A 22,212-nucleotide genomic window follows, 5' to 3' on the forward strand; every position below is an offset into this window, starting at 1 on the left:
TCTTAAAAGGCCCTGAAAGAAGGGAAACCAAGGCAAGCATGCCTGCAGCACCACATTATCTCAGCAGGGGGCACCTCCATGCCCTACAGCAGTACCTTACTCCACGAACTCAGATCGACCATTTGAGAAGTAATGTGTGTTGCTGGATGTGAGGAAAGGGCTCAGAATCTGGCCCTAAGTAGAAAGCCACACTTTCCATTCCATTGGTAATGTTTAACCACAGCCATTGGTTCTTCCCTCTCCTCTCAATATATACAAAGAGGAAAGGTTATGATAAGCAGTGTTCCCCACAAGATTTTGAGAGATCTTCTACCAACAAATCCTTCCGTCGACCCTGTGGTTAAATAGAAACTAGTGCTTGATTGTCATTGGCTCCCTCCCCTTACCTTTTCTTTATTCCCCTTTACCCAATATTTGCTGTAATTCGCTGTTTTGAAGTTAGCTCCTCTGGGCATGGAGGTGTGATCTAATACCCACCAAAGCATGGAAACAAAACTGGCTTTGTGACAGCCTGTTGTCTGTGAAATAAAAAATGAGCTTAATAAAATCTTGCACAAGGAAGAGAAAATAATATTAGAGGCAATGTTTTGGCCCCAAGGCCTAATTTGAAACTATGTAAAATAAAAGAAACAATGTTAGTTGCCTTAGCATTCCCTGTATCTGTGTAACAGAGATTCAGACTGGTTACAATATACACTGGTGGTTGGATTGCTTTCATTAGTACACAGCCTAGGTTTCATATAAAGTATGTTGTTTTTTTTTAAGTGGAGCACACTTTCAGCCATATCTATGCACTTATGAATCTCTTTAACCATGAGATCTTGAGTGACTTGTAATTCCATTGCTACACTCTTTATGCAGCTCAGTACAGAGGGATTTGTGTGGACCTACTGGTGTTGGTAATAAAGCTAGCAGCAAAATGCAGGCTGTTTAGGCAACATCTATGGCACCAGCATTTGAAAAGAGAAAATACATTGAAAGAAACCCCCACTGCATACTTTACTCCGATAAGGAATCCCATTGGAGGACTCCACAAGGCTACTTATGTGAGTTAAGTTATACATCTGCATAAGTGTTTTCATTTAAAAAAAACAAAAAAAACAAAACAAAACTCAATCCTGCAGTGATATATTTGCTTAAAGTTAAATATGTGCATAAGTTTTTTCAGAATCAGGGCCTTCATTTGAAAACTACACCCAGCTACTTATGGTCCTAGCAATATGTAAAAATATTGCATGAAATACATACATATATGTGGGTGTGTGCGCATGTACATCTAATCTATCTAAATCTTAATCCTGTAGCCACTGTCTGTATTCTTATATGTATATAATACACAGTTAAAGCTCAAACATTTGTGTTTTATACACATGAATTATGTGCGTGTGAATAAGTCTCATACAAAAATAGGTCAGAATAAAATGTATAGCAGAGTGGGGTGTAGCCATTTCAATGGCTTTTTCAAATTTTCTGTCATTATGAGTATTTAAACTTGAACTTTTTTTAAAACAAAGGGAAAATCTCAAATCTCACTTGAGCTTCTTTAACATGTCACAAGCTGTAGCCAGTACAATTTTTCAGTAACTCTTTCATGTCTTAGGTTATTTGAATCTCTCATAAACTCCCAGTCTCCCCTATCTGGATTCAACAGTAATTGGTGTTATTACTGACTAACAGAACAAAGCAAATCTGAGGATGCCAAGTCTCAGAGATAGAAACCCAGTAGCAGGTTCCAGTGAGATATATACAAGGCATGAAGCCAGAGGTGAAGTGTAACTCTCTGAAAAGTTGGAAACTAGAGCCGGAGTTTTGGTTTCTTTTTAAATGTAAGCACCCAAAATAAAATTTATGATGATTGGCTTTTTAACACCATTTTTCTGCCCAGTTTAAATATTTCTTTAGGATGTCATGCTTGGTCCTCTGGGACTTAGACACTCAAGAATGTAACAACAACTTTAAAAATAATCCACCTTCTAACCTTTTTTTTTTTTTGGTGTGCCTTTTGTTTTCAAGGTGGTCCTAGACGTTGGCTGTGGATCAGGAATCCTTTCATTTTTTGCAGTGCAGGCTGGAGCGAGAAAAGTCTATGCAGTTGAAGCCAGTTCAGTGGCAAAATATGCCGAGGTAAGTGTTTTGTTCAACCAGGTGTTAAACTGTAGGTAACTAGTGTACCACAAAGGCAGCAGATATCTAGGACCACATCTCGCAGATGGCAATGCTGCAGATTTCTGTTTATAACGTGACTAAGGATGTGTGGTGTTAGTGTTGATAATTTAAAAATATCTTTAAAGGTGTTCTAGTTGATGCAATGTAATACTGATAATAATATAATAAATAATTTGCCTTCCTTTTTGATAAGGTCACAAGTGCCCTTAAAATACCAATGATTAAATCGTTTCTCCCCCACAAAATTTGTTTTTGCCTTTCCCTTATTTTTGATGTTTCTGTGCAACTGGGTATTTTTTTAATTTTTTTAAAAAATTATTTTGGCGGTAGTTGCTCTGACTATTGATTTAATTTCCAATCCCTTAGGCCTGGTCTACACTGGCGGGGGGAGGGGAATCGATCTAAGATACACAATTTTAGCTACGAGAATAGTGTAGCTGAAGTTGACATATCTTAGATCGACTTAGATTGACTTACTTCGCATCCTCGCGGGCATGGGATCGACGTCCGCCGCTCCCCCATTGACTCTCGCCCTGGTGGAGTTCCGGAGTCGACGGGGAGCGCGTTCGGGGATCGATGTATCACGTCTAGATGAGACGCGATACATCAATCCCCGATAGTTTGATCACTACCAGCTGATCCGGCAGGTAGTGTAGACATACCCTTAGTGTGGTTAGTCAGCTCTTTCCCTGGTCTTAGGAAATAATCACTCACTTTACTGAGATATAATATTCGCCTTGTTTAAGTCGAGAGAGGGAAATAACTCCTAAAGTAATTGATTACTAAATAATGTAATTTTGTATGTCTTTCTGATCCAGATATCTTCTTTTTCTTTCAGTGAGTTGTAATACTAATTTAAAGATGTTAGATGGACAGCACTCAGAACTGCCAGTCTTTTAAGCATAGACAAAGCAATTAAGGAGCTGCAGTGGAAGTTTGCCAATGCTTCCCTAACAATGTGACCCTATCTTGCTCTGCTAGAGTTGAGATGGTAGCTCATCCTGCAGAACCAATTCAGTCTTTGGGCTGTCTGCCAATTGTCAATTGTAATAATGGTTTTTGTGATAAGGAAACCTGTCAACTGGGAATTAAGGCTGTTTGGGTTTTAAAGGAAGAACATCTGCAGTATTAGACACTTACTTTTTTTCCAAATATACATAGCTACAAACCTGTAGGTTTTTAACATTTTCCTTTTGGCTCTGATATAGGGCTCCAAAGACTCTCCCTGTTCATTGTTTTATAAACTTGTATCAGTGAATGAATGTCTTATAGAAATGTTCTGGATTTAACAAAGGTAAATAGGTGATAGATGTAGATTGAGCTAGGAATCGAACAGCATCACCTTCATATTTCTTGCTTATTTATGCTGTGGTTAAAAATGCTTGAATAGAGGCTACTCATAGTTTTTGTTAATGTGCTTATACATAAACAAGATATTGTATATATATTTTGTAGGTGGTAAGTATAGAAAAAGGTTGAGTGTAAGCACCCGAAAGGACTGTGGAAAGACATGCAGAGCAGGCCCACTTTTTTTTCTGGAAAAATCTTTTCTGTCTTCAAATTTAGGTTATGGAAGAACTCTTGCTGAGTTTTAGCTTTGCTAATTAAAGTGAGAACTGTTTGTGATGTTTGTCATTTGCCAGAGACATCAAAAAACATCTGAAAAGTTACACCCCGAAAAATGATGTATGACCAAGTTCTGACTTCGCTGGGGCTGCAAGGACAAGTTCGGTGGGGTTAAATTTGTGGTCCAGTCTCTTAATTTCATGGTAAATGGAAGTATTAACTAGCAGCGGTCAGGACAATGGGATACCCGATCTCTAATAATAAAGAACAAAAGGGAACTCAAATGACCTGGGACACTGGAAATGAGATATGGAATGTTTTGCCTTTTGATCACAGGTTTGAATTTGGTCCAGGTCAGAAGTAAACAAAAGTCATTGTTATCAGTAGGTTAATCAGTGTTTTACATGAAATGAGCTGATAGCCTGAGGAGAGGTAGATTATACATAAAGAAATGCATAGACACACACCCCTCACAATTGTGATAGAGTTCATGCCACGTCTGCGTTCTATCAAGTGCTATATAAACTTATGGTGCAATATAAATCTTTTATTAGAATAACTGGTGCCCTGTTGGTAGAGAGCGACCAAGAATCCATTAGGTCCGGTAACGGAATTACCTTCCCACTCTCAGAGCTGGTTTCTCCAGGTGATGCCTAACGTACATTGGTGGGGCAGATTGCACTGCTGCTGACTGCGCTTGCACCACTTTTATTTTTGTGGATAGACAGAAAACTTCAGTCCCAAGGCTGTCAGCCCAGCTACTCTCACAAGCACTAAATTAACACTGAAAATAATTTTTAAAAAGGGAATATGTATAACAATGTCAACTACCTCTAGGGTTAAATGCTACAACTGCTTAGCAATATCTGACAGTTTAGGAGCAGAAATGAAAAACACCTTATTCAGTTGTAACTACAGGAGGGAGAATGTTGGGTGGGAAAAATGCAGTTGCCCAAATTGGAATTTACACTGGACATAAGAAGAAGTTGGGCTAATGAATGGCCTTCTCAGCTTCTTGGTTTTACATTTCATTCAAATTATGATACCTTCAGGAGCACAGTACTCCCTTCCCTGTGCTGGAATGTGGATTCATTATTGTTTTAGAAGGAAGAATGTCTTGTAGTCAGTCACCAACACAAACAATATTAGCTGACAGAGCACTGAATTTCCAAATACCAACTTTCTAGCATGGTCACTCCCTACCCAAGCATGCCGCCTGGTATCACACCACCTGTCCAGTCCATCCCCACACATCCTCTAGCTGTATGTCAGAACCTGCATCTGACCAACGTACGCCATCATCCCCCCAAAGTTCTGGCTGATTGTAATGGATGTCCCTGTGCTGTAACACTGAGCCCCCTTTCTCCAGGAATATCATGGTGACCCCCTTATTTACTTTCTTACGAGCCTTGCCCACATGCGCTAGGTCTGCTCCCAGCGATTGCCTGTCAGTGAGTGCAGAAGTGGCATGAGCTGATCCCACTGCATGTCTCTTCTCGACATGAACAACTTCACCCCTGCAGCCCAGCTGAGATCCAGCTGCCATACTGGCTGCCCTCTTGTGGGCCCAGTGCACCACAAAGTACCCACAAACCCAGATATTGCATACGCTATGTGTAGCTTCTGAAACAAACAAGATAGTTACGTTTTGCTGTTCCCTGCCATCTTTTGCTTGGTGCAGACGTAAGTCCTGTAACACCGTGATTTCTAGCACCCTCTTGCCTGCACCTGCTGGGAGCTGAAACCCCTTGTAACTGCTGATGTTGCTGTCCCAATCCTGAGAGAATGAGTACCGAATTTGGAGGGAGGTCAAGACCACAGCAGCGCAGGGTTTTTCTCAATACTGCGCTGAATTGGTACCTTGTCAGACAGCTGCCATCATCGTGTATGAACAGCGATCCTGGTTGCAGGCCCCAGGTTTTTAGCAAGGCTCTTATTGCCTTTACAGGGCACAAGCGCCCATCTGCACATTCCTTCAGCACCACATAAGCCTCCTTTCCCTTCTGGTCTGTTTCTGAGTACCAAAAGTGCAGGGACACTGCTCCTGCAGATAGTTGCACATCATCTATTACATTTAATGGGACCTGTCCACAGCTGCCATAAGCACCAGTTCACTCACTCTAAAAGTGACAGAGAAGGCAACAACAAATGCTGCTGTAAATAAAATGGCTTCCCTCCCACAGCTGCAGAGCCTATACTAGTGGGTAACCTGTCATCCCTTCCTTACTTTTTTAAGTAAGGTTGACTAACACATTATGAAATATTATAATTTGACAAAAATAGTTTGTTAAATAAAGCACACTGAGTGGTTCAGTAACCTTAACACTTTTATTGTGTGCTTTTTCACATACTAGTTCTCAAAATCTAGTAACACACAGTGAGTCTTCATTAGCAATGTTCTAATATATAATGCCTGGGTTATAACAAGAATGGATTAGTTTCTGTCAGTTTCTTCCTGGTTACAGTCATCATTCCTCTTGTGGTATTTCTTGCCATCTGTTTCAGATGTCCAAAGTATATACTGTAGAATGTGAAATTAACAAGTTACATTCATTGAGGCTTTTCTAGAACAAATATCCAGAGACCTGGTAATAGTGGGGGACTTTACCCAGATATCTGCTGGAAAAATAATACTGAAAAACACAAAATGTCCAATACGTTTATTGAAATGTGTTGGGGACAATTTCTTGTTTCAGATGGTGGAGGAAGTAACCGGGGGGCAGCCATTTTAGACTTGATTCTGACTTGGGTGGAATTGGTTGTGAATCTGAAGGTGGGAAGGCAACTTGGGTGAAAGTGATCATGAAATGATAGGCTTCCTGATTCTAAGGAAAAGAAGGAGTGAGAGCAGCAGAATAAGGGGAATGGACTTTTTAAAAGCAGATTTTAATAAGCTCAGAGAGTTAGTAGATAAGGTCCCTTAGAAAGAAAATCTAAGGGGGAGAAGGGAGTTCAGGAGAGCTAGCAGTTTCTCTGAGACAGCATTAAAGGCACAATAGCAAACTATCCTGATGCAAAGGAATGATAAGAAGAATAGTAAGAGGGCACTGTGTTTTGCCTCTTGAGCAATTTGATTACCTGAAAATCAAAAAGGAATCCTACAAGTGGAAACATGGACAGATTGCTTAGAATGAGTACAAAAGAATAGCACAAGTGTGTAGGGACAAAATCAGAACAAGGGGGAATGAATACAAGCCAGAATAGGGAGAGAACTGGTTAAAGAATATTTAAATAAGTTAGATGTATTCAAGTCAGTAGGGCCTGATGAAATTCACCCTAGGAAACTAGCTGAAGCAATCTTGGAACTATTAATGATTATCTTCGAAAACTCATCAGCCTAACTTCACTACCTGAAAAGATACTGGAGCAAATTATTTAACAATCAGTTTGTAAGCACCTAGAGGATGATAGGGTGATAAGTCATAGCCAACATGATTTTGTCAAGAAAAACTAGCCTAATTTCCTTCTTTGACAAGGTTAGTGGCCCAGTGGCTGGGGGGAAAAAATAGACATGATATATCTTGATTTTTAGTGAAGCTTTTGATGGTGTCCCACATGACATTGTCCTAAGCAAGCTAGGGAAATGTGATCTAGATGAAATTATTATAAGGTGGGTGCGCAATTGATTGAATAACCGTACACAAAGAATGGTTATCCATGGTTTACTGTCAAACTGGGAGAATGTATCTAGAGGGATCCTGCAGGGTCAGCCCTGGCTCTGGTTCTATTCAATATTTTTATTAATTACTTGAATAATGGAGTGGAGAGTGGGCTTATAAAATCTGTGGATAAAACCAAGCTGGGAAGGGTTGCAAACACTGTGAAGGACAAGATTAGAATTCCAAACAACTTTGATAAATTAAAGAATTGGTCTGAAATCAGCAAGATGAAATTCAGTAAAGGCATATGCAAAGTACTACACTTAGGAAGGAAAGATCAAACACAACTACAAAATGGGAAATACAGTAACTGGCTAGGTGGTAGTACTATTGGAAAGGATCTGTGGGTTATAGTAGATCACGGATTGAGTATGAGCTAACAATGTGATGCAGTTGCAGAAAAGGCTAATTTTGTGAGTGCATTAACAGGATTGTCATATGTAAGATACGGAAGATAATTGTTCCACTCTACTTGGCAGCAATGAGGCCCCAGTTGGGGAACCATGTCTAATTTTGGTGGCCCCATTTTAAGAAAGATGTGGACAAACTGGAGAGAGTCCAGATGAGAACAACAAAAATGATAAAAGATTTAGAAAATCTGACCTATGAGGAAAGGTTAAAAAAAATGGGTATATTTTAGTCTTGAGAACAGAAGACTGAGCGAGGAACCTGATAAGTCATCAAATATGATAAGGGCTGTTATAAAGAAGACAATGATCAATTGTTCTCTATGTCCACCAAAGCTAGGTCAAGAAGTAATGGGCTTAATATGCAGCAAGGGAGAATTAAATAAGATATTAGGAAAAACTTTCTAATCGTAAGGGTGCTTATGTGCTGGAATAGGCTTCCAAGGGAGGTTATGGAATCCACGTAATTGGAGGTTTTTAAGAACAGATTAAATAAACACCTGTCTAGATATACTTGCTCCTACCTCAGTGTAGGGGAATTGACTTGATGACCTCTTGAGGTCCCTTTAAGCCCTACATTTCTATGATTGTCCCAGCCCCACTGGAAGAAAGACGAGGCAATGTATGAGGATTAGACCACAACTTTATTCACTCAATGTGTACGGTAGTACTCAACAATAAATTGTATAATACAGGTCATGATTAAGGCTGTGAGTTTGTCATGGAGGTCACAGATTCCATGACTTTCCGTAACCTCTGTGACTTCTGCAGTGGCCAGTGTGCCTGGATCAGGGGCAGCTCAGGCAGCCCCTGCGCCAGGCACACCAGCCACTGCTGGGGCCTTCTCGGGCCACCATGCCCTCATGCTCCCCCACAGCAGCAGAGTTTGGGTGTGGCGGGGGCAGGGGGATGGGACACAGGACGGGGTGGGGCGGGCTCTGGGCGGCGCTTACCTGGGGGCTCCCCGGAAGTGGCAACATCCCTCTCACTCAGCTGCTAGGTGGAGGCTTGGCCAGGCAGCTCTGCGTGCTGCCTCCGCCCAGAGTGCTGACTTAGCAGCTCCCATTGGCCAGGAACCACAGCCAATGGGAGCTGTGGGGGTGGTGCCTGCAGGTGGAGTCAGCGCGCAGTTTTGGGCTTCTCTGGAAGTGCCTGGGGTATAAATACCACCCCCAGGTCCCTGGAGGGCACTGCCCTCTTCCTCCTCCCCTCCACACACACACACCTTGCCCATCACTTCTTGTCCTCCCTGTTCTGTCCAAGTAAATTTTCCCCTTCCTATCACCTCTGCCATCCAGTTGGGAGTGGGGGCTTTTATTGGGACAGCAACCCCTTTTCTTCTGGCCAGCTGAACAAAGACAGAGCACGTTCAGTTGCAGTGAGCTCATTCTGTGCTCTTTCCACTTTAACATGGGCCATATGACAAAAATGCAACAATCCGATTTGCTGACTGCAGTAACATCATATTCCTTATATTTGCACCATAGAAAGTAATGCAGTAGTATTTTATTGAGATAAATGGTGGTTTTGCAGTAGATCTTTTTGTTGCTTGATTATAGAGGTTTTTATTGAAGGAGTTGTGTAAATCTGATTTGAATTCTGTACAATGACTAGCAGACACTCAAAGGTACACAACAATAAGACAGGGTTGAAGTTCAAGATGAATGCTGTGTGTTGCCTACAGATGTGCAGTGGTTACATAGGATTTCTAAATAGGGCAATTAAGGGGTAAGTTATAATGGGTGCTGCATAAGGAGATATGCTGGTTACAGCTGAATTATCTAGTTGTTTAAGATATTTCCTTTTGCAATATTCTAAGAATATTACTTCACTCTGTACTGTGCAGTACTCCTGTGACCTTTTCAGTGTTTGGTAATTTAATTTGCTGGCATTTACATTTTCTCATGTGGCTTCACTAAACTGTGCAGGAAAGATAAAGGGAAAGATTCCACGGTCCATACCACAGGTGTACATCTGGTGTAACTCCAGAGAAACCAACAGAGTTACTTTGGATTGAAGCTCATGTAAGGGAAAGAATTTGGCCTAAAGATTGCAGCAAGAATTAAAAAATGATATCAAATGTGACTCCCTATTACAGTCCAAGGAATATAATCTGTTCTTTTTCCTCCCATGCAGTGACAGTGTACCATGCTTAAAATAATGAGATCATAGCTGTCATCCTGTACTGTGCCTTCCTGTTAACATTGCCTGCAAACTGGAAAATTTTATAAAAGAGGGGCTCCATCCCTACCAGCACTGATTCATCTATTAGTAGCCTCTTTCCAGCTTCAGTATGTAGTATGGTATAAAGAAACCCTGTGTGTCTAGCTCTTTAGCTGGTTTTCAGACCAGTGTGCCAACTTTTCTCCTGTTCCATGACTCCACACCTTGGATATGCAGCTGCTGACAGCTGAATCCTGCTCCACACAGTCACTTTGCCTGCAGGAGGGGGAAAAGATTGAAACAGCCTTTGCCCAAGAAAACAAACAATTTGGTGCGCGGTGAGGGAGGGGGTATAGCTAATACTCCTTGGTGGTGTACGAATGAGCCATGACAAGAATGCATAATCTCAGTCTTCTAACTTCATTATAGTAAATCCATTAGGCAAAAGCAGAGGAAACAAGATTGGGAGTGGGTACCTGGCAATAATACTAGATTTGTCTAAACATAAAATGTTATTCTTAGGGTAACCATATTTCCCAAAGGGAAGAAGGAACACCGCATGGGGCTAACCCGAGTGCCCCTCCCTCTCCCTCCGCCCCCGGCATGGTGTTGGCCCAAGCTGCTTGCGCAAGCCCAGCCCCCACCTCCCCACACAGGACTAGCATCGCTGCTCACCCAAACACTGACTGGCCCCAGTGTGAGGCTGGCATTGCCCCTCCCCGCCTCTTCCCCCCGCATTCCTCCGCACCCCACTTTTTTGACAGAAGTGGGCATTTGTCCTGTTTGCTCCTGCCAACTGATCAAGCTGTCAAGAGCAAAAAAAAGTCGAGACGGCAGGGACAGGGCTTAAAAAAGTGACTGTCCCAGCCAGAACCAGACATGTGGTCACCCTAGTTATTCTAAGCAGCTCATGTAAGGCCACGGGGAAAAAACAGTATTACTGGGCTGAACATTTTTTTTATGTAGAGCACTTGAATAAAAGGGAAGAAAGGGTTACTATGCATGAGTTAAAAATGATTAAACTGCAAGGATTAGTGATGGGATCATCAGAAATAAACAAGTAGTCCTTGTGGAATCCAAGTGTGTTTGCCATGCGGTACCAGTAAAGGAAAGCCCTTCTGGGAGCTCCATAATGACTAATCTTATGAGAGAATCAAGAAGAAGAGATTTGTGTAGAATTAATTATTCTTAAGGCTGCCATTTACCTGCTTCCACTACCAACAGTGAGGGTACAGATCTTATAAAAAAAAAACAACCGGGTAGTCTTGAGAGGATTGATTTGTGTGTATGTGCCCATGCATGCTGTACAGCTAATGTAATTGAGAAAGGTGTTTCACATGAGTTGGGAGCAGTTGCCACTTCCGCAGAGATGAAGGATAAATGGTGACAGAGGCAGAACACTTGCACCTGTTTGTAGTGTAGTGTTTACCTAATATTTATTTGTACCATATTGTAATCTGAGCAACAAATAGACAAACTGCACCTGTTTGCATTTTCAGTTATTTACATTATGTCTTAGCAAACAATTTACGATGTAAATATTGCAGTTATCTCATCTGCTACACCGAGTGTTAACATCCAGTGCTGTTTTGTTGGGCTCATGTAAAATGGTGATGGAAAACAGATGTTTGAGGGACTTTGCAGCATAGAGTGTCACTGGATAAAGGGTTGAGAGTATGTCATTTCTTCCCTTAGGAGGAGCAGGTTGTTGGCTTCTCTTGAGGAAGCTGTCGTATGACTGTTGCTCAGAAAAACACAACTGGATGCCGAGAATGTGGCAAACTGTTTCTCCCAGGCCAGATCATTGGCCCTGCTCCAGGTGCACAAAAGAAACATGAAGCCACTAAGTGTCCTTCTGAGGATTCCCCCAGTGTACATGGAAATTTGTATGTGCTCTACAACCAGCCTAGTGGCTCCTGCATGCTTCTCTATACTCAGCGAACAGGGTGCAGTGATTGAAAAGGGGATGTGATCTGGGGCTTAAGTAGTCCCAGGATTAGGGTGCTACAAAGGTGGCATGGAAGCACGTTTGCTTCTCCCCCAGCCTGACCATGCACTGAGCCCAACTCAGCCAGAGCAGAGTCTCTGGCCTTTGCTATTAGCTTCCTGTTCCTGGCTTAGATAATTGAGAAGGCTGTAGTGAGAAAATTCTGAATATCTAAATGCCTCTGATCCTCTTGAATTTTATCAGTCCAAGTACAAACTTGGACTGCATTGGTAGATGAGCACCTGGTACTTATCATGGGCTCCTGATTTTCATCTAATATTGTTAGATTGATCTATTGCCTTCGGTACTGTAGATCAGTTACTTTCATTGTAAGCTCTTTGGGGAGGGACCATCTTTTTGTTCTCTGCTTACACAGCCCTACCACAACGGGGTCCTGGTCCATGACTGAGGCTGTTAGGCACTACTGCAATACACTTAATGAATGATAATTATGAGGCATTAACTAGCCTATGAACCCTACTGGGAATAGACAAGACTGCTCCCCAGTGACTGCATTTTTGCATCTCAGAATGATGCTCAAGGATAGTTTTGAGCCATTGTTCTTTTACCTCCAGAGTTCTTTCCCTCATTGTTTACAAGAAGATTCCAGCGAAAATAGCTGAAATGTGAATGTTAGCATTTAAGATTGGTGCCTTTGCTGATTTAAAAAAAAATAGTAATAAGCAACTGAAATATGAGTGGATATCGAAGGTTTTATCAGAGCTTAATTAGAAATTGTATGAAAGTGTTAGACACATTGTCAATGTAAAAGCTGCATTTGAGTTCAATTTTTTTTATCAACTATTGTTACAAATAGCACCTAAAATTTCTATAAAAGAAAGATTAGAGTTTTCAGTTTGTTTATTTTGTGCACTTTATAGCAGTTTTGTGTAATGATTTTCAGCGCTTCCTCTGTATAGTCAGCTTTCCTGTTTTGTTTGTATTTATCTTTCGAATGGCTACCAAGGAGGGACAAACTTTATATATTCAAAGAAAGTGTGATTGTAAAAACTCCCAAATGGCAAAGGGGTCCATGAGCAAGGGTAGCATTGGAAATTACCATTAATTCAGTTTTCAAAATTGAAAAGATTTCAATTTGGCATTGTGTACATGTGTTGTGAGTTTTCAAAATTGGTTTATGCTATAACTTGAAATTGCTGAATTTGGAACTCATCCTGCATACTCTTACTCAGGTGAATAATCTTTGTGTGCATAAGAGTACTCACAAAAGTAAGACTACATGTGTGAGTAATGGTTTGCAGAATTAGATCCTTTGATGGAAAATGTAAAAAAATTAAACTTAAATTCTGTTCTGAAACTTGCGTATGCCCATTTTCAGATAAGAAGACATGGTTTTCTCTCTGACAATTGCACTTATGGACACAATTCCTAAGAGGAATCTCAAAAATTTCTGGCTACCAAATCAATAAGTAAAAAGCTGTCTACTCAATATTTACATTTTAATTTGCAAAGGCTGCTGTCACTTTTTCCATTTTGGCAAAGCCCTGTGGCAGGCTTAGCAAATAGACTACTTTTTAAAATATATGAAATATTTTATACTGCTTGTCATGTCTTTGGGAGCTGCATTGTACTTTGGAGAAATTTGTGTTCTTAAAACCAATTACAAAGTTATATAATAAGCAAGAAGAAAACCACTGTTACATAGGGGAAGCTAAAAGTATTTTGTTTAATATACCAGTATGAGCTAAGAGAGAGGAAATATATTCTTAATTATCAGGTATCAGAGTATAAAAGATGTAGTGGGGTTTCTCTGGAGAAAGCCAGGTGGAGGATAAGATGGTATAACATCCTCCAAAATTATCGTAGGTAAGAAGTTTATTGTACAACACCTTCTCCTGATCATGCTTCCATTTAATTCAGTGGGAGTTTGCCATGGCTTCAGTGGAATCAGGTTAGGGATCCTGATGAGGAGGGATGTACCTGAGAGATCTGTTGTTACCTGTATGTATTTGAGATTAGTCAAGAAACTCTTCATTGATCAAATAAAGGTCCACCTGTTTGACTAGGACTTGTATGTGTCATGAATGCTGCATAAAGAAGATGAAGGGGAAAAAATAACCAAAACACTAACACATCCTCAGTTGGTGGCAGATTGATGCAACTCCTTTGAAGTCAATGGAATTGCATCAGAGAGTAATTTAGTTGTTGTATTTTGTTTTGTGGAATGTGTGTGTACAGTCTTATCTTTTCATCAATGTCTTCTTGCCCTGCTTTCATATTGTTCTGAAATCTAGGTCACTGGCTGGACACTTGCTATTAAAAACAATACACACATACCCGCTGTTCATTCTCTGAAAAATCAAAGGCAGAGAAGGGGAAAAAGAGATGGAATGTTCTGTTTTCTTCGTAAACCTGTTCTTTGTTATGAAACACTGAAACTACCCAGGTACTTTGTTTCTTTAGTTTAAATACATTGATGTACACAATAAAAGCATGTCTATTCTGGTTATGGGCAAGGTTGGTTATTGCAGGAATCTGTGATATGCTGTGTAGGAGACTATCACACTGTCAATGTGTGTATAAATCTAGTCTCATTTTGCATCATATTTCTTGCCCAGTGTCACCAGTTCCCGTAGAGCTCTAGCCTGTTTGGGTAACTTGCTGTACACTCATGACAAACTTGCGTTGCTCTCACTCGGCACTTGCCATGTATATGAAATCAAAAATATTTTCAATATGGGCGTGTATATTTAAATAAGCAGTCCCGAGTTAAAAAGGTTTCACAGCCAACCTATTTTAGCAAGAGGTCAGTATGAACAACTGGAGATCCATTTGGGGAGTCTTGGGGGCAGGGTGTTGGAAATGAGGGTCAAGAATTAGGTTCCAGACTCACTTTTCTTAAAAAACAGGAGCTCCCCTGTTGCTACCTGATCAGTGGATCCACATTAGTTGTTGCTAGAAATATCTTTTGATTGCAAAATGTCTCACGTATGTTTGACTGGTGTATTACAGATTATAAATTAGAAGTTCTTGTTGAAGATCATGTCTCTGTGTATTGGCTACACTAATCTGGACTAAGCTGATTTTGCCTCTCATAGGGTTTGTTGTTGCCAGTATTCAAGTTAGGCCATATCTACATTTCTAGTCAACAGTAGTTATGTTGTCATAAAGCTGCTGCAGTGAGTATATTGCTTGTGCACATGCATATTTGGTTCCTTGCACTGGTGCTGCTACTCACCACATTGCTACCAGTCAGTGGGCCCCTTGCCATCATCCTGGGTGCTGTCTTTTGGGAGATATTAGCAATGCATGGTGGGGCAAAAACAAATCGCGCAGAGTGACTGAGAGCAAGGGATCGGGGTCTCATCATGCGCCATCCATTTCCTGCAGTTTTCATACCTTGTTTAAAATCTCAGAAACCTCCACAGCATTTTTTACTGTCCGCTATCTCTGACAGAAGCACGGAGCCCACACAGCTCTGTGCTATTGTCATGAGTGTTGCAAGCAGAGGATGCAATAGGGGAGATGACGATTTCTTTGAGGACGGTTTGTTGAAGGACATCACAAAACTGATTCAAGGTGGTTTTGGGCATTCACAGAGCAGCTGCAGACAGTGGAGCACTGCTTTTGGGCCTGAGAAACAAGCACTGACTGGTGGGATCACATTGTAATGCAGGTTTGGGATGGCAAGCAGTGGCCGCAGAACTTCTGGATGTGAAAGACCACATTCCTGGATCAGTGTGCTGAGCTCACCCCAGCCCTCCAGTGCTGGGAGACCAGAATAAGAGTGGCATTGATAGTGGAGAAGCAAATGGTAATTGCCATGTGGAACCTTGCAGTGCCATATTTGCTACCAGAGTGTGGGCAATCACTTTGGAGCTGGAAAATCCACAGTGGGGCCATTGTCATGCAAATATGCAGGGCTATTAATTGTCTCTTGCTACGCAGGGCTGTAACTCTCAGCAATGTGCAGGACAAAGTGGATGGTTTTTCAGTAATGGACTTCCTGAACTGACAGCCCACAAATCTCTATTTTGCCACTAGCCCACCTTGCCTTAGAGTACATCAACAGAAAGGGTTGCTTTCCTATGGTTATGCAAGCAGTGGTGGATCACCAGGGATGCTTCACTGACATCCGTGTGGGCTGGTCTGAGAAGATGCGGGATGCTCGCATCTTTAAGAATATGGGATTGTTCAAAAAACTGCAAACAGGGACATTCTTTCCCACCTGGCAAATTACCATTGGCAATGTTGAAATGCCAGTAGAGATCCTTGGGGGCCCTTTGTTTCTCTGGCTCATGAAGCTGTACGCTGGCCACCTTGACAGCACCTAGGGAAGCTTCAGCAACCAGCTCAGCAGGTGCCGGAGGACAGTTTAATTTGTTTTTGGTAGATTGAAGAGCGACTGGTGGTGGTAACTCACAAGACTGGCTCTCAGTGAGAAAAATATCCCAATGATTATAGTTGCTTGTTGTGTCCTGAGTGATATTTGTGAGGCAAAAGGCGGGGGGGGGGAGGGAGGAGTTACTGCTGGGGTGAAGGGCAGAGGTGGGGAGCTGCTGAGTTTGAACAGCCAGACGCAAAGGCCATTAGAAGAACTCAGTGCAGAGCTATGGTGCTGAGGGAGACTGAAAAGAGCACTTTAACAGTTAGCCACAGTAATGGGTTTGGTGAACCGTGCTCTACCTGGCCCTAAAGTTTTTTTGGGGGCTATTAGGAAGGAGTTGTGTAGTGCTTGATGAATATTTATGAATATGTGTCTTTTAATGCACCTCTGAATTATGTAGTGCTTGCTGTATATTTTTAATATGTACACTTTGTTTTTCACTGAACTTATGAGTTCTGTGGCCCGGTACAATAACAAGCTGTCAAGTGCTTTGTGTAGCTCTACGCATTCTGCAGTACATGTTGTGAAGCAAAAAAGACTAATTAATTTAAAAAAAAATAGAAATTCCTTGTGTACCAAAAGCAGTGCGAAACATGTGTATGCAATTCCAGAAACAAACACAATAAAGCTTAAAAAAATAAATTAATGGAACAGAACTTAACAAGGGGAAAGAATATTTGTGTCCATTCCAGGCCATTTTGGCTACACATACGGTAACTGTGGCTCCCGCAGGTCAGTGTAAGGGAAGCTGGGGTTGTCCTTCTCATTCCCGTGGGTACGGTTGTAGTGGTAGGGATGTGGCTCCTGTTGCCATGTGGAATGTTGGGAGGTGTAGGGAAGTGCTGTAGTGCAGTTCTCCGTTGATTGCAAAGGATGATGAGCCCATGACTGTTGAATCTATAGGGCAACAGGAGTGTGTGTTTGCTTCCAGACAAGCCCCATTATGTCCTGGTGCATCTTCCTCTACTTTTCCTGCTGGGACTCCTGGGCCTTTCTCCTGTCCACTCTTTCCTTCTCTATGGTGTCTGCCATGTTCACCCTCCAGGCCCTTTGCTCACTGTCTGATGCAGCACTGGCTTGCAGGATCTCGCTGAACCGATCTTCCTGAGTCCTCTTCTTTTTCCTTCTCATCAGGGTCAAGCATTCTATGGGCATGGAGGGGGCACTAAACCTCTGGCTGCTAGATGCTGGGACTGGATGACAGGGGATGGATCACTCAATAAAGTGCCCTGTTCTATTGACTCCCTCTGAAGCATCTGGCACTGATCATTGTCAGAAGACAAGGATACTGGGCTAGATGGACCATTGGTCTGACCCCGGATGGCTGTTCTGATATTTTTATGACAGCCCAAGAGATACGTGGATAACCAAAGGACTGTCATCTAAGAGGTACTTCACAGGCAATAGCAGGGACAGCTTCCTCACACTGCCCTGCCAAGGCCTCCATTGATACGGGGGATCGTGGCACCTCTACACCTATTCAAACCTCAGTCTGTCTGTATCTACAAAGGAATCAATCTGTGCCAATTTAGGTGACAGTTTTTATAGGGAAAAACACCTGGCTGGCAGAAATTGAACTGAGAACACTGGAGTTATTTCATCTAGGCCATAGAACAGCTATCAGATGCTAGTAACTTTTGGTTGCTACTGACATAGGATGGAACTGACTTGCTATGACAGTAAAACTTTAATTGTAAAGTCATAAAGAACTTACCATTTTGAAAGTTAGAGTTGTCACATAGTTCCATTTTTTAACTTCGAATTATATTTTTGCACCTGGAATTTTACACTAGTTGGAACTCTGATCAGTGGCTCATGTCATGAGATGAAAAGGCAGAATCACCAATCAAACTGCATTAAGTACTTTGAAGTTAAGGATTTTACATCCCAAATTGTGTCCCCCTTTCCCCCTAGATAAAATTTCTATAGATGAGAGAGATGAAAGTTACAAAAGATTCATAAACATAAGCCTACTATATGAATACATATGAAATATTCATAGCTCCTAACTTCCAGTAAAATCCAGGGCCAAGTGAGGCCAAAATATAATCACCAAATTAGGCTTGGTCTACGCTACAAAATTAGGTCAACAGAAATCCTCTTACGTTAACCTAGTTGTGCATGTGTCTACACTCAAATTTGTCTCTGGCCAATGTAAGCGCCTCACTATAGAGCACAGTTCCTGTTGAGGTCAGTTTCAGTCATGAACTCTCTATAAATCTGGCCTTGAGTGTCTCAGACACGAAGAAAATATGGAACACACAGTTAGTGACCACCTGTGAAGTTTGGTTCAAGTTAATTGCCTAGCATCACATAGGAAATCTGTGGCAGAGGCAGGGTTAGGATCCAGTTCTCCAGGGCAGCATTCAGCTGCCTTAACCATGAGATCATAAGAATGGCCATAGTGGGCCAGACCAAAGGTCCATCCAGCCCAATATCCTGTCTGCCGACAGTGGCCAATGCCAAGTGCCCCAGAGGGAGTGAACCTAACAGGTAATGATCAAGTGATCTCTCTTCTGCCATCCATCTCCACCATCTGATAAACAGAGGCTAGGGACACCATTCCTTACCCATCTTGGCTAATAGCCATTAATGGAGTTAACCTCCATGAATTTATCTAGTTGTCGTTTAAACCCTGTTACAGTCCTAGCCTTCACAACCTTCTCAAGCAAGGAGTTCCACAGGTTGACTGTGCTCTGTGTGAAGAAGAACTTCCTTGTATTTGTTTTAAACCTGCTGCCCATTAATTTCATTTGGTGGCCCCTAGTTCTTGTATTATGGGAACAAGTAAATAACTTTTCCTTATTCACTTTCTCCACATCACTCATGATTTTATATACCTCTATCATATCCCCCCTTAGTCTCCTCTTTTCTAAGCTGAAAAGTCCTAGCCTTTTTAATCTCTCCTCATATGGGACCTGTTCCAAATTGCTAATCATTTTAGTTGTCCTTCTCTGAACCCTTTCCTATGCCAGTATATCTTTTTTGAGATGAGGATTCCACGTCTGTGTGCAGTATTCAAAATGTGGGCATACCATGGATTTATATAAGGGCAATAAGATATTCTCAGTCTTATTCTCTGTCCCTTTTTTAATGATTCCTAAAATCCTGTTTGCTTTTTTGACTGCTGCTGCACACTGTGTGGACGTCTTCAGAGAACTATCCACGATGACTCCAAGATCTCTTTCCTGATTAGTTGTAGCTAAATTATCCCTCATCATAGTCTATGTATAGTTGGGGTTATTTTTTCCAATGTGCATTACTTTATATTTATTCACATTAAATCATCCTTTTTCTTCCTGCAATCCTCATTACATGATCACATATTATGTCATAATGCATATATCCAAGGGCGGCAGAACTAAAGATGGCACATTTGTGGAAATTGTGGCATTTCCTAATTTTTGAGTGCTTGACTTTGCAATTGTAATCTTTTAATATAATTTTAATGCAATTTCCTAATTAAAACAAACACACCCGTGAAATTCTGTCACATGGAATCATATTGACTCTTAACTAGGCTCAGCAGGGTTCAAATCTTGAGATCCACAGAACCAGACCTCTAATACTTGAGCTGATTGTGTAATTGGGTAGCAGTAGTAGTCTATTGTCTTGTATGTGGACCAGCTGCTAGAAAGAGATGAGACAGTTTGTCAATGTTTTAGCTGAAGCCTACACTACACTAGAAAAGGTTTGTCAGTATATCTGTACAGGTATAGCTACATCAGTGAACCCTCCTATTGGAGATGCAGCTTATACTGGCAAAAGCACCGGTTTGAGACTTAGAATTCCTGGGTTCAATTGCAGGTTCTGGAAGAGAGTGTTCTCTAGTGGTTATAAACTGTTTTGCTCCTGTTCCCACAGCCTGCCTGTGTCTCCCTCTGTTCCTGTTCCCCTCCCTTGGTGCTGCCCCCCACTCTCTGGCTCTTGCATCCAGTCCTCACCCCTCAGTATACCACTCAGGTGGCTTTCTCCTTCTCCACTCCACCTGGGCACTACCTTGGGGCACTAACTGTTATATCCTTGGGGCAGCCGGAGTAGGAAGCAATCACTTGAGGCCAGAGAGCAGACAGCTAACCAAAACCTCCATTTTATTTACAGACCATAATACTCTAACTCAGTTGCCATAGCAGCAAAAACCATGACAACCAAATACACAACATATTCCTCCCCCCCTAATAAGAACATCCCCTAAATAAAAAAAAAAACCACACACTAGACTAGAGAAGGAGGGTAGACTGCCTCCATTCCCGGCTAAACCCTGGGGATTATTTTGCCCCATAACCGTGGGTTCGCCCTAGCTAGAGATCCAGCCGATGAGGAGGCCTTCTGTCTCTAGGTGGATTACGGCGAACTTCTGGTGTTATTGCACCCGAAAGCACTAGGGGCTCAGGGTCCGCAGCACAAACGGGTGAGGAGGTGGTATCAGCTCGTGCTGGGCAAAGGGGTATCTCAGCCGTCGGCAGTAATGGAGGAGAACAGTCAGGAACAGGTGACTCGTGATTCGGTGCCTCACCAGAAGAGGTGAAGTCAGACCCCTCAACTGCAGATGGGTCCTGAGGACTGGCATGACCTGGCAACAGCTGATCTACATGTCGCCGCCAGGTAACATTCTCTGCAGTCCGGACTGTGTAGGAAACAGGTCCTGTTTGAGTGATGACTGTGGCCGGGACCCATTTAGCTCTGGAAGTATAATTCCGAGCCAAAACTGGCTGTCCCGGGCTAAAGGTTCGGTCTTTTGCTCTGGGTGCCCCGTCTGATGACTTGATATTGCTGCTGATGTTGCACAGTTTGTCGGGGTTCAGAAGGTTTTCAGCAGATCAAAGCAAGTGCGCAGCTGTCGTCCCAACATTAGAAAAGGCTGGGGATGCCCTGGGTCGTAGCATGAGGGGTGTTTCTGTAGGAAAGTAAGAAGATATCCAGACGCTTTTGAATGGAGTGTTGTCCCCTTGCTGATTTCAAAGCGTTTTTCATTGTCTGGACAAATCTTTCAGCTAATCCGTTGGTGGACGGATGATATGGTGCTGACGTGATGTGGTGTATCCCATTTGCCTTCATAAAATTTTGAAACTCCTGAGAAACGAACTGCGGTCCGTTTGTCGCTCACAAGTTGTTCTGGCAGACCAAAACGACTAAAGAGTCCTCGTAGTTTTTGGATAATACTCTCTGCAGAAGTGGACTGCATTATAGAGACTTCTGGCCATTTAGAATGGGCATCTATTGCCACCAAGAACATGCTTCCTTCAAGGGGGCCAGCAAAGTCAACATGAATACGTTGCCACGGGTTTTCAGGCCAGTCCCATGGGTGTAGGGGTGCCCACTGGGGTGCATTCCTCACACCCTGACATGACATACAAGCTTTTGCCTTCTCTTCAATAGCGCTGTCCAATCCAGGCCACCAAAAATAGCTTCGTGCAATTTCCTTCATGCGCACTATTCCACAGTGACCGGAATGTAGCTGTTCTAACATCTGTGATCTCAGCGGTGGTGGAATAATGACACGTCTCCCCCACAACAAACAACCAGATTGGACCGATAACTCCATCTGTTTGGACATGTAGGGAACAAGGTCGGATGAGACCAGAGAGGTTTGTCGAGATTTTCCATGCATCACCAGGTCCATAACTTGGGACAATACTGGGTCAACGCGAGTTGCCTTCTTTATCTGAGTAGCATGATGGGTGTATTCTCTAACCTGTTCAAAGTAAAAGATTTCCTTTTTGGGCACTATCTTGATGTTTGACCGGCAAAGGCAACCTCGAGAGGGCCATCTGCATTGCCGTGCAGAGTGGATTTCCCGATATTTGATTTCATATGTGTGTGCTGAAAAGTAACATGCCCAACGTTGCATACGACTAGCAGCTAATGGGGGAATGCCTGTGTAGGGTACAAAAATTGACGTCAGAGGTCGATGGT

At 42.2% G+C, this 22,212-nt stretch overlaps 1 protein-coding gene across 6 annotated transcripts in view; it reads left to right on the forward strand.

The window, feature by feature from the left end:
• Nucleotides 1-22,212, forward strand: part of LOC123373178 (histone-arginine methyltransferase CARM1-like) — a 135,905-nt gene that overhangs the window by 65,580 nt on the left and 48,113 nt on the right. For all 6 annotated transcript variants that reach the window (XM_045022021.1, XM_045022020.1, XM_045022022.1 and 3 more), the window contains one exon: nucleotides 2,014-2,124. In XM_045022021.1, coding sequence (XP_044877956.1) covers nucleotides 2,014-2,124 — 111 coding nt within the window. The remainder of the gene's footprint in view (nucleotides 1-2,013; nucleotides 2,125-22,212) is intronic.

This window comes from Mauremys mutica, chromosome 6 (assembly GCF_020497125.1).
Source record: "Mauremys mutica isolate MM-2020 ecotype Southern chromosome 6, ASM2049712v1, whole genome shotgun sequence".
Taxonomy (NCBI): Eukaryota; Metazoa; Chordata; order Testudines; family Geoemydidae; genus Mauremys; species Mauremys mutica.